Source organism: Urtica dioica, chromosome 9 (assembly GCF_054948205.1).
Source record: "Urtica dioica subsp. dioica isolate 48M chromosome 9, U.dioica_male_clone48M_v1_H2, whole genome shotgun sequence".
NCBI lineage: Eukaryota > Viridiplantae > Streptophyta > Magnoliopsida > Rosales > Urticaceae > Urtica > Urtica dioica.
Window position 1 is genome coordinate 9,073,938 of NC_142764.1, and position 13,165 is coordinate 9,087,102.

General features: G+C 38.4%; 1 protein-coding gene across 1 annotated transcript; it reads right to left on the minus strand.

Moving 5' to 3' along the window:
* Positions 1-8,439: 8,439 nt before the first annotated feature.
* On the minus strand, positions 8,440-10,041 carry LOC149384834 (berberine bridge enzyme-like 7). The gene has a single exon (XM_089626175.1). The coding sequence runs from the start codon at positions 10,039-10,041 to the stop codon at positions 8,440-8,442; it is 1,602 nt and encodes a 533-aa protein (XP_089482301.1).
* Between the last annotated feature and the right edge of the window lie 3,124 nt (positions 10,042-13,165).

Genomic DNA, 13,165 nt, shown 5'->3' on the forward strand with positions numbered 1-13,165 from the left:
CTCGTTGTGTGCTGTGTGTTGGGGGCTCATTTTGCGGGATCTCCCACCGCGAGTTAAGTTGTTGCCTCAGGTCCGTACCTTGGGAGGGTGGCCTAGGGCTGTTCCTACGGATGGGCCCCGACACTATTTATCGTATCCTTTGTGTCGGGTCCAAGTCACTCAAAGACAGAGCAACTAGAGAGGTTAGCGGTTCTCCTGCCTCGTCGAATTTGGTTCGGACTACCGCTTCTCAAGACGTGAGTGGGAGTTATGGAACGCTCCGCTCGTGAAGCGAAAGTGGCCTGATTTTCTCCATCAAGGGCTTCGTTTGGTTGGGTACCTTTAGGGGCGTTGTCTTGTCCTTCTAGGAAGTCGTAGACGAGATGGTTTTTGCCATGAACTCAGAGCAAAATCCCATTAACTGGTTCATTTGTCCCTCCACTCTTGCCACTATCTTGTCCCTAGGACCCACAGTGGGAGGAGACGAGATGCTCAGGTCGCGAGCACTTTCACTATGCTCATCTTAGTTTTTAGTGGGCTTGCATGGGGGCAACAAGGGCTCCATCGTCTAATCTTGAGCATACTCGAGTTTGCGATGACATGGCACTGGTGTGCTTACAGATGACTCATCGCAAGTTGTTGTGATGTAGGGCTATCATCGGGATTGGGGTCTCGTGAGAGACTTAGTTGTGAAGAGGGTCAATTATTCCGGTGTGAAATCTCTAGAATGTGGGTTTGGCAAGAGCATGTAAGTGTTTCGTGCCCCTCCTTCTAACACCAAAATGTTAACGCTCAAAATTGGGTCAACACTAGAGAGCCGTCGGCGGTTCAACCTAGGGTCGGACCCTTAGGTTGCACGTAGGCTAGTATCGTTAAACGTCTGAGATCATTGACTTCTAAAAGATGATCGGGAGTCTTGTTCTGATTGTCACCTATGAGAGGAGATAAACGTGAACTTGAGGGACCCGGAAGGTTTCCCTTCTTCGGGCACTCTGACGCTCAACATTAGTATTAGTGTAATGTTAACGTGTATGGATCGAACGCCATCTTAGCTAGGAAGTGTTTGGAGTAGTTTGAGAGAGTTTGGGCTTTCTCAAGTAAAGAATGACTTACAAAATCAAGGGTATAAGCCCATATTTATAGACGGATGGGCTGAGGGCGTGTGCGACCCAAGTTTTGAGGTAAGCCCGCAGAGCCTCACGGGAAGGGCTTGCGCGTGGTTTGTGTGCCTCTCACTGGGAGGCGCAGGTTCATAGGAAATACCTATCTGTCGGTGGGCGAGGCCTCCTTGAGCTATTATGGGATCGCCCTAGACGGCTTGCGAAGCCTGCTGAGGCTGGGCCTCGTTGATATCTCACGAGCTGGCCTCATTCATGACTCGCAATGCTTGCTCCAGCGAGCTGGGCCTCGCCCGTCCTTTTAGCGGAGCTTCTTGGTTGTTTGGGGCCTCGCTGAAAGCCCGTGATGCATGTAATTTGGGTTGAACCTCGCTAATGGCTCGCGAGGTTAGCCTGGGCCTCGCCTAGAGTTGAACGAAGATTGGTCTCGTGGCGGCGAAGAATAATTGCATCCTCGGATTCCATTGTATTTCATCTTTTTTTAAGGGTCGAGTTTTACGTTATAACACTGGTGCCTGTCCGAAGCTTCCAGACCCTTCGACTGGAGTTCTCATTCTCCCATTTGTTGCCCTCGTCACCTTGCTTCCTATTTCATGTGTTGACTTTATCCTTATTAGGCTCGAGAGGAGTCGTTCGCTTGTTGGAGTCCGGATGCTCAATGACATGGGTTATCACCATGTCAGAGTCTGATGTAGCACACCCGCTACTCTGCCTGGGCAGCCCGAGCTCGATGACTGCAATCTCCTTCTCTTCGACCGTTCTTGCTGCGGCCTCCTTTTTCTATCTCCATCCTCATACTTTCGGACAATATTTTTTGGTCTTACTTCTTCTCCTTCTTCTTCTGTCTGGTGAAGGGGTTGTTGTTGTTCCTTTTGCTCTGCAACTAAAAATAACACCTTCGAAGTTCAACACAAAAATCATAGTAAGCTCGAGCTCGTTACTTGGTATTCCAATGTCAAAAAACGCGTGATCAAATCGAGCCAGAGTAAATGTAGACTAATCATTTGCACTATTTTAAAGTTGTACGATCTTGGTGTCGAGTTCGTCGTTCCATTGAACATGTTTGAGTCTAGCTGCAAAAATATTTCTTGTTAGCAACTATAAACTTAAAATATATGAGTAACTGGGCACCTGTAATCCTCAAGCTTAATTTAATTACCCGTGCGACCACTCCAAGCGTAACACAATCCCGAAGTGACCCACAAAATGCTCCGAAATCCGGAAATAGAGATATTTGTACGCCCACCAGCTATCTTTCGATGGTTAACCCGTTATGATCGACTTGTAGAGTTTCCACGATAGATAGAGGTGCCCGAGTAAGGATAATTGTTCGTGGTCATAACCAACCTAATCAAATCTTTAAGATCAACCTAACCTCATTCTCGCTCACTAACACGGGCAAATAAAATCTTTAAGATCAACCTAACCTCATTCTCGCTCACTAACACGGGCAGCCTGCAAACGATTATCACAAATGTCAGTGGAAGCTGGGGGAGGGTAACCTCGGAAGTTAAAGTAAAACTTAAAAGAAGTAGCGGGATGGGAAATCTAAGACCGCACTTCTCAAAGAAAATCTCAAGCATGCAACAATAACTGGGCTTGACAGCCTCAACCGTCTCACCGGGCTTTGGAAAGATCAGCTCGATCTTACCTGAGATGTGGTACGCACGATGAATGCGATCGAGATCGTCCACACAAAGCAAGGTAGGCGGGCATTGGTGAAGAAACTCACCCCAAGAGTGTTCAACCTCGGACCCCATACCTTCCTTTTGGAACTAGAAGAAGAAGCTATTTAAAGTGGTTTCTTAGAGTAGAGAAGGAAAGAGAGAAAGTTTATACGAAGAACTATTAAACCCAGAATAACCCAAAAAACCAAAACTAAACACAAAAATCTTCACAAAATCCTAAATAGCCGCTCTAGGATTCTCATGTCTTTCGAGTGTGTTAAGTATATGCCGAATGGAATGAATGAGTTATTTATACCCTTCCAATCCGTGTGGCACAAACTCATGACTAACTAAAAAGATGGTCAATGACTTGCATCACTCTAGGCATGATCTCTCTCACTTATTTGACATGTGTCACGGTCATTAAACCACTCTTTTTACCAAAGAAGGCGGACCAACAACGCTTTAACACATGTAAATTCATATTCTTTTTCTTCTTAAGAAAAATAACAAAATAGCATGTGTAAATAGCCAAGTCATCTTGACTAAATAGATGGCCACAACAAGAGTAATCAATGTCATTAACTAGAAATTTTCTATATCATTAATTTCTTTAAATTAATATACCACTAATAGGAAAATGACATGTGAAAAATCAAGGTAATTTGGCCTCTAACCAATATTAAGGCAACGGCCATAAATTAAGTTTATAGATTATGATATCAATTTTTTTAGCATTATATGATGAACATCATAATCAAATTTTGGCAATTGAACAATAATTACGTGAAAAATTAGTTTTCACTCAGAGTAACAAATATAAGTGCTTTTCACCAAATGTACTTGATTCAACAATGGAATCTTATTCCAGTAGTAAATTCAACTAATATGTTTTCCAAAGCATGTTGTAGAGACCTTATTATAGACCCATAAGAGTAAAGCTTAAGGACGATTCATTAGTCACAAAAGTTCTCTAACTTTCCCCAATGTTGAATAGTTGTGTGAATTGATTCCACTAAAAAACTGACACTAAAAATTTATTTTCTCATATGTTCTAGTTCTCCACTCTTTGTGTTACAACACAATGGGTTCCAATAAATAGATTACATGTTTACCTTTCATGAATGTCATTAGTTAGATGAGATTTAAAAATCGCCATTTGACCCTTCTAGTTATTGTTTTTCTTCAATTCCTTTGTTGATTGTGAATAAGCACAAGCATTAATTCTTAGTAAGATAAACAACTATCTCACAATTATTGATCCAGTGAGCAATTTCAATTGAATACTGGCCCAGTTAATGTATACACACTCTCATCAACAAAGCATGAGATGACATATATTGCATATCAGCAATCTTGAACATGAATTCTCTATATATATAAGACACATGATCCCCTTATAACTTATCATCTCATTAACTTGTCAAGTCAAAGGTTCTTGTAGAAGAACCTTGATTACATGCTCATCAAATGGGAAGTCTCATTTCAAGACATAAGTAACCAAGTACGTATTCATACGTAGTGATTCAAAGAGTATAAGAGTTAAATAGCTTTAGCATTTACTCTTAGAATGCATTGGTCTTATTCAATATCGCTATAAGATATCTAGGAAGAGCTATAGGGTCCCTAACCCTCTATGTCTCATAAGTAGACATCACAAGCTTTTCTAACAATCAATACTAGGATCAAATGCCATTTTGATCCTTAGATTGTGAATGACTGTTTCGAAATAACTATAAGATGTGCGTGTTATACAAACTCATTTTGACTCTTCTTCTATTGCTATTTATTTCTGGACAAGTCTTAATTGTCTTAACTCGTTCTTATGCAAAGAATGCATGTTTCTGGTTAACTGATTTACTCAGAGAACTTTGCGTTTCCTTTACGAAGGACTTATGACTCATGAATTTGAATCCATGTTATTTTTTTAAGTGATAGTTTGCTTAAATATATGCTAAAAACTTAATGATACAGCAAAAAAATGATAGCGTAATGTTAGCTATTGACTATTTTGCTAATTAATTTGTTTTAAATGGCTATTTTTATGACTTTACCTTATCCAAATAGCCAAAGTTAAGTTTTTAACAAAATAGGCAAACTTGTGTAGTCAAAACGTCAATTTTAGGTCATCTTAAATTCTTTGACGATTTATATAGGTAACAATCGATAGGTCTAAAGAATTATTAAAACCTCATATACTTATACATTTTAGCTCTTTTACTAATTTTAGATAAACTTTAATTGTTTTTCAAATCTTTTTAATTTCAATTGACTATTCTGCTCTAGCCTCTACATATCCACAAAAAATCGCACATTATTGACAAGTGCTGCTAATTTATGCAATCAATTCGATCAAGTCAAACCAATTCGATCATAAACCAAGTACAAAGGTTGGAAAGGAAAACGTGACGACCTCAAGTCGAGGAATAGCCTCGTTGATGTAATGGTCTTTGAAGCGGATCCAACAGTCTGCTAAAATAACTCATTTTTTTCTTTGAAGGTGAGTGATCAATCCTTTCAGATGCATTCATGCATCTTTGTTACTCTGTGCTCTTCATTTAAACAATATCAAGATTGAAATGTAAGAATAGATCTCCACTTTAAACTCTGTATTAATTCTTATTAAAATTATCAATATACATATTTTGTTGTAAAACAAAAAAAAACAACTAATTAAATGAAGAAACTAAGAACTTGTTTTGATGAACAATGAAACCCACAAACAAAACGCTTGAAATCTCGGCTTTTTGTTTATCTGCAAGAGTAGTGTTATTGAAAAGATTACACGTAACAAGTGTGATGTATCACTAAGGTTGTAAGAGCATCTCCAATGTCCAATGGAGAACTCTAAAACTCTATAAATTGAGTTAGATTTTTCCAATGCTAAAAACTCTAAAACTCTATATTTGGTGTAATTTTGGCATCGAATGAACAGTGTTACACCAAATTTGGGGGTGTATTTGGTGAAACATTGTTCATGTGGCGTCAAAATTACACAAAATATTTAAGCATTACTTTAATCTAATTAATTCATAATCCATGATTAGAAATAGGGATGGCGATTTGACCCGTTACCCGCGTTCCGGCCCGTTACCCGATTTATTCGGTCGGGTAATACCCGTTCTTTTTGCGTAAACGGGTAATACCCGTTACGGTTTTAACTGGTCCGGGTACGGGTAACGGAATAGTCATCCCGTACCCGGTTACCCGGGACCCGACCCGTTAACTTTTAAATATTTAAAAATATAATAAATTTGTATATGTTGCAATGAAGATAACCAAATTTACAATGAAGATGATCAATTTGCAATGAAGATTTCTTTTGTATTTTTTATTTATTTATTTTGAATTTTAATGTTTTTTATATTGTAATAGCACTTTGATATTTTTCACCTAACTTTTATTATTTTTAAACTTTATATTGTTAATGGATTTTTATTTTATAAATGGGTAAGCGGATCTACCCGACCCGCTACCCTTTTTTTAAACCGGGTAAACGGGTAACGGGTCTAATATTTTTAACCCGCTTAACCGGCGGGTATCTCCGTTACCCGACCCGTCTCAAAATCCGGGTAAACGGGTCCGGGTAACGGGTAAAAAATTATAGCGGGTACGGGTAACGGAATAGGTGTACCCGGCTTTACCCGTACCCATTGCCATCCCTAATTAGAAATACATATTTTAGTTGATCTAAGTTTAGTTAATATCTTTAATTGTTTAGAGTCATTCAATACAACTTAAATAATTTAGTATGCTAATTTTGTTAGTAATTTTAATTTTAATTTTTTATAGTAATTGTTGTCGATCGTTTTCGGAAAACCCGGAACGCCGAGAAGACGCGTCGCTCAAAGGGCCGATGGTCAGGCCGGAGGTCCTGAGGAGTGGCAAGCCTTCCATCACAAGTCACCGACAAGCCCTCGCACCGAGACTCTCAATCCTTCGAGTCGAGCTTCGCTCCTCGAGTCGAGTCGTTCTCCTCGAGTCGAGCCTCATTCCTCGAACCGAACCTCAGGGCATTTCCTTCAAGTCAAGCTTCGCTCCTCGAGTCGAGCCGTTCTCCTCGAGTCGAGCTTTACTCCTCGAGTAGAGACCTTCGTATTTCGTGACAAGCGCAATATCCGAAGCCCAAAACAGTCCAACGGGCCCAATAGAACAGAGGCTGCGAAGGCCCAAAAAAATTCGGCCAGGCGCGCGCCGCGCGCATCGCTTGGCTGAGCTCGCGCCGCACGCAGTGCGGCGCATCCCGCGCGCCGCGGGTTGCGCGCCGCTGGTTGCGCGCCGCGCACACCATGCGCGCCTCCTCTTGGCGCTGTGCGCGCTCCCAGTCCCACATGGACGAGAAAGGAGCCTCCTAAGGCCCTCAAACAAATATAAACACCCCTTCTCATTGAGGGGGAAGCTATCATATTCATTCCTATCGATACGCTCGAATTCTCGCTCTCCTCTGCTCCTCTTGATGCCATCTCTGGCCCGAAGTGCTTTCTACAAGTTTCTCTAGTTCTCGGAGGTTCTGAACACTCTCGGGGACTCCCGGACATCGCTCCCTCTGGTCGAACGACGAAGCTAGTGCCCAGGCACGCCCCTAGGGTTCTCCACTGAGAACCTCCCACGCGTCTAACGCGCTAGACCCGTCCGCGATTTCCGAAGTTCTGACACGTCGCCGAGGACTCCTCCGCGCTCCGTCTCCTTCGTCGAGAACGCCTCTCCCCTAGGCTTCGCGCCTCATTCTGCGTTACACACACCCTGAACTACGTTCTGACCTGATCCCACACACGGCTTCGTAGGCAGCCTACACCACAAAGTGACAAAGGCACAGTCACTCCTCCTCCTCCTCCTCCCCCCTTCTCTCCTCTGAGAAGTGCGTCGGTTGGAGAAAACCCAGCTCGAGAATTTCGAGTCCACACTTTTGGCCCGGGTGCGATCACTTGGTCCGGCCTTGGATCGAACCGCTCGACGTAATTAATAGTTGTTCATTTTCGTGCGACAACAATAATTAATTTAGTTAATCATATGTAAAATTTATATTTATGTTTTTTAATGGTGTATTATTTATTTCCTAAAGAAATGTTGTACTACCTATTTCATTTTTTTATTTTATTTTTTTTTAAATTAATTTACACTAAATGTTCTACATAATTAATAAATAAAATATAATTATGTTATCATACATATAATTAGTAACTAATGAAATTAAGAAAGTTAATCTATAAACATATTCTTGGAATATCCTCTTTAGCGTAAAATTTTGGTGTTGTACCGTTAGAGTAAAATCAAAATTTAGTGTATAAGTTACATCATATTTGGTGTAAAAGTTATATAAAATATAATGATAGATGCTTTAAGAACCGAATTTTTCGGTTAGGAAAATACAGCTTCGATAAAGTCTATTTTATATCTATTTTCAATATTCATGAAATCAGTAGTGGCCGCGTGTCAGTTGTTTCTGTAGGTGTCAAACACGGCAATGCGTCCAACAAACTTGGGAAAACGTTTGCCACAGGAGTCTATGTTGTTAAGGTGTTTGTGACGTTTTTTTTTTATCTAATATAATATCTGGCCACAGTGATTTATAAAACTCGGAGAAAAAAAAAAAGTGATTTATAAAATTGTCATAGACATAACGGTTTCCTTATTCAATTACATAAATTGAAAACTCTATACTATGCATTTGATAATTAAGGACTATTTCTGCTTTGACGCTCTTTCGGTAGAGGTGGAATACTCTGTCCATTTTTGAAGAAATTTTGAGGATCAATAATGTTCTTCGCTATAGCCAACCTCTCAAAGTTACCCTTGAAGTACTTTCTTCCGTAGAGCACCGCGATTTCATAGTCAGTCTGATTATCCAGATTCAGCCCAAGGCTGTAATCCCTGTAGTTGAAGAAGGCCTCTCTGGGATTCTCGGACACAAATGGAGTCATTTTGTCGTACAACTCTTTTAAGCTGTTCGAATTCTTGATCTGAAACTCATCCCCTTTCTCCGTCCAGACCGCAGTGTACTGAATCAAAAAGATATTCCCTGCCCTATGAGGGAAAGGTGATTCCGATTCGGAGATCTCGCTCATTCTTCCTCCGTAAGGATTCCATTTCATTGACACGGTTTCCCCAAGCTTCACCATTGTTTCCCAAATTAATTCCAGCTCTTCCCGTGGGATCGGCTTTTGCACGTAATCGGATTTGACTTTGATGGAGAATGTAGACCCATTAAGCCGGTTCAACAACACTTCTCTGGGAGACCCAATCGGGCGATTGTCCCAGAAAACAGTCGAATCAACCCAGCTCATCTCATGACATTCCTCAGCTTTCAAACCGAGTTCGGGAAACTCTTTCTCCACCAAGGAAATAAGCTCATTCGATTGCCCTAGAAACAATCCAATGAATCCGATGTCAATAGTACCATTGGACACCCCAATCAAAGCCCTAATGAAGAGCTCATTAGGAAAACTAGGAGCAACATATTGCCAACGGTACATTGCCTCTGAGCCACCTTGTTCTCGGCTCCTTTTGACGTGAAAAACAGTGACTAGTTCCGGTACTTTAACGAGCTTGACTTTGAAAGACAGGATAACCCCGAAACTCCCTCCCCCGCCTCCTCGAAGCGCCCAAAACACATCTTCTCCCATGTGCTTTCTATCACGAACAATGCCGTTAGAGTCCATAATCTTTGCATCTATGACATTGTCACTCGATAACCCGTACTTCCGCATCATATTGCCGTACCCTCCTCCACTGATGTGCCCTCCAGCGCCAACAGGGGGACCGATTGCGGCTGGGAAGCCCAAAACTTTGCTTTTTTCGCCTATGTTGTAGTAAAGCTCGCCCATAGTTGCTCCAGCCCCGACCCATGCTGATTCCTCGCCGTTCGTCTCAATCTCGATGGAATGGAAGTTGATCATGTCGAGGATCACAAACGGGGCTTTCGACACAGATGATATGGACTCAAAATCGTGGCCTCCGCTACGGACTCTGATTTGTAAGCCATGCTTTTTTGCACAGATGATCGTATAACGAATATGGGGTTCGTTCTTTGCTTCTATCAGCGCCAAGGGTTTTGGGGTGCCGGCTTTCGTGTAGATGGCGTTCCAAATTCTGTTCTGCAATCGTGTTTCAAAAGATGAGTTCTTTTCGGTGAGAGTTGTTGAGAAGATTGCGTTTGGAAGGCATTGTATGAAGTTGCTTAAGATTCGATTTGGATCGTCGGAAGCAACAGAATGAATGGAGAGGGCGAGGAAGAGCGTTATTATGATAGTAATTAATTGTTTGATGAGTGAACCCATAGCTTTCAGGTAATCGTTTGTTGCTTTTTACTTAGTTATTGGGTTGTATTCATTTATAAAGAAACTCACTATAAATTATCACTATTTGATAAAGTATATTGGAGTATAATTTCTGATGCATGTATGTATGTTGGATTTCTTAAATTTATTAGTGGCGATTCTATTCACTGTTTGACCAGATTACAGACGAAGATTTTCATGGATTTCTTTAATATATATGCATATATATTAAAGAAATCCATAAACTTCTTATCATATATGGATTTATTTCAAGTTTTTCTATAAGATTTCTTCTAAGTTTGATGAACGTAAGATATTAATAATAATATGAGGATATTCTGGATTCCGTATGAATAGCACATAAGGCTTTTATCATTGAAAAGCCCAAAAGATTTCTTCCAAGTTTGATGAACGTAAGATATTAATAATATGAGGTTATTCTGGATTCCGTATCAATAACACATACGGCTTTTTATCATCGGAAAGCCCAAAGTAAGAATAACGAGATTCAGATAAATGTGGATTACTTCCTTTTTATTTTATTTTTTTATTGGCCAAAATTATATGATAGTGTAAACACACGTGACACTATTGGCTAATATTACATAATTTAATACATGAATATTAAGCTGAAAGAAGATAAATCTTTTCTGCAAGGAAACATGCATTTTTGCAGCACAAGAGACTCGAACCCAAGACCTCTCAGTCGATGTATGTGTGACATAACCACTAAACCAAGCTAGTTACAAAAAATGTGGGTTACTAATATTGTAGTTACATAGGTTACTTAGCTTATCCAAAAATTCTAAGAAAATTTGTTGTAAATAAACGATCACTTATCTTCTTTTAAGACTCTAGTCAAAGTTTCATTTGATTAAAAATATATTTCAACCGTGCCCGCATAAAATTAATTAAATAAAGAGTAATTTAATTTATTATCTAGTTATTAAATTTACTTTCTAGTTAATTAATTTACTGCGGACTTGGTGAACTATTTTTTAATAAAATGCAACTTTGAGTATTTTTTTAAAAGATGGTGAGCTAATGTCTTACTAACCTAACCCCAAATTTAAACCATTAAATTATATCTTATATGCAAATTTATTTACTTGTGTTCAACGTATGTGGCCTTGCTCTTCTTCTGATGAATGGGTATTTTCAGACTCATCATAATGTATACGGTTTAATACATGTACTTCTTACTCAAACGGTCAAACCATGTCATATAACTAATACATAATTATATGGGATACATTTAACTAATAGCTTAATTTTCTTCTTCAAATCATGTTGTAATAATTCAAAGTGAATTTCATCTAATAAAATAACCAATAAAGTAATTAGTGATTTAGAACATGAATCCGAATTTAGATCAGTACTCGAGAAAAAAAAAATCTGATCAACGAGATCATGATAACCAATATTGAATTTAAAATCTATATTGAAATACACTTGCTAAAAATATCAAAATTAACATCACAAGTGAATTATCCACAAATTGAGTTTTTATTTTTGAACTCAAAATCAATATCTTGACAAAGACACAACAAAAAATCGAGAAGGTGAAGTTTATCTGTCGCAAATATGTATTAACGAGAAGTAATATAGTTGTGCTCAATCTTACTGAATTTAGTAGGGATGTAATTGGGTTGGGTTAGTCGGTTTTTTCATGTACTATCAACTCGAACCGTTACAACTGATTTTTTAGTTTTAAAATTCAAATCAACCCGATTGAAATGTAAAACCAAACCAAAACCAATCCGAAAATAATCGGATTGGTTTTTTTGGATTATAATTCTCGACAAATGACCTTATAACTTGAATGAAAATCATATACGTATATTATATCTAAAAAAGTTTTGTCAAATAAAATCAAAATTTTTACTTATTTTTAGAAAATTTACATATTAAAATAAAATTTACGCATATTTTTAACTACCCAATTTTCATGTAGTCACAAATAATAAAGTATAATATTGAGTATTATTTTTATTTAATTATAATATTATTAGAAAAATGATATTTTTTAACAATAGTACATATAAAATGGTTGTAATCTTAAAAAAAATTAAAGAATTAACACTATCGGGTTGGTTTTGTTCAACTCAATCTCACGACTATAAAAAACCAAAAAACCCGAAATAATTACGGTTTGGGTTGATTACAACTCAAACTTCATCGGGTTTCAATTAGACGATTTAATAAGGAGTGCGGTTTGGTTTGGATGATCAGGTTGTTCGGTTTGACGGTTTTGATGAACACCTCTAGAATTTAGCATTTATAAATCAATTAGTTTTAAAAAATTAGACGAAGCAAGCCACTTGAAATGTTAAACTTGTAAAATAGTGTACGTTTCAATATTTTTAGTGAAATAGGCAAGTGACGTGACAATTAAACCAAAAAATGTCTACCAATTGTAACCTTGCTTATTTTAATAATCGGTGGTGTACCAAAACAATGCTTAAACGTGTGAATTAAATGACTTTCCTTTTTTTTTTAAAGCGATCGATTATTCTTTTTTAAACGTGGAAATTTAAGGATATTCATTGATCTTTTTTTAGCAATCAGTTATCCTTTATTTAAAATCAAGCTCTTCTTCATATTTATTATTCATTGATCTTCATATTTATTTAAAATCAAGCTCTTCTTCATTGAATGAAAACGCAAGCTTCCATTCCCGATGTTAGCCTGTCGATATTTCCCTCCACTGCTCTGAGGCTCCCCCGTCGTGTTCCTCCACTACCATTCATAGGAAAAGAAAGATTTTATTTATTTTTTTTCTTAATTTTATTTCTTTTAACTTTTGTTTATTTAAATTTATTTTTATTCTGATTATGGTATAAAACTTTGCATTTTTATTCTAAGTCGGATCGACTTCATTCGCGACGGGGAGGCTGGAGTGCAAGTGGAATCCATGGCGTGGTCAAATCTCCGGTGACGGCAGAGTCGGATTGATTCGTTCGGTGATTCACTTTCTTCTCTTTCTTTTTCACTGTTGTTAGGGTTGCAAATTTTTGGGACCTAATTAATTGGTTTATTTTTGATAAATTGTCTCATTTGCTACCAATTTCATAATATTTCCCCATTTTTCACCAAAAGACTAATTTTTCCCAAACTGCCACCG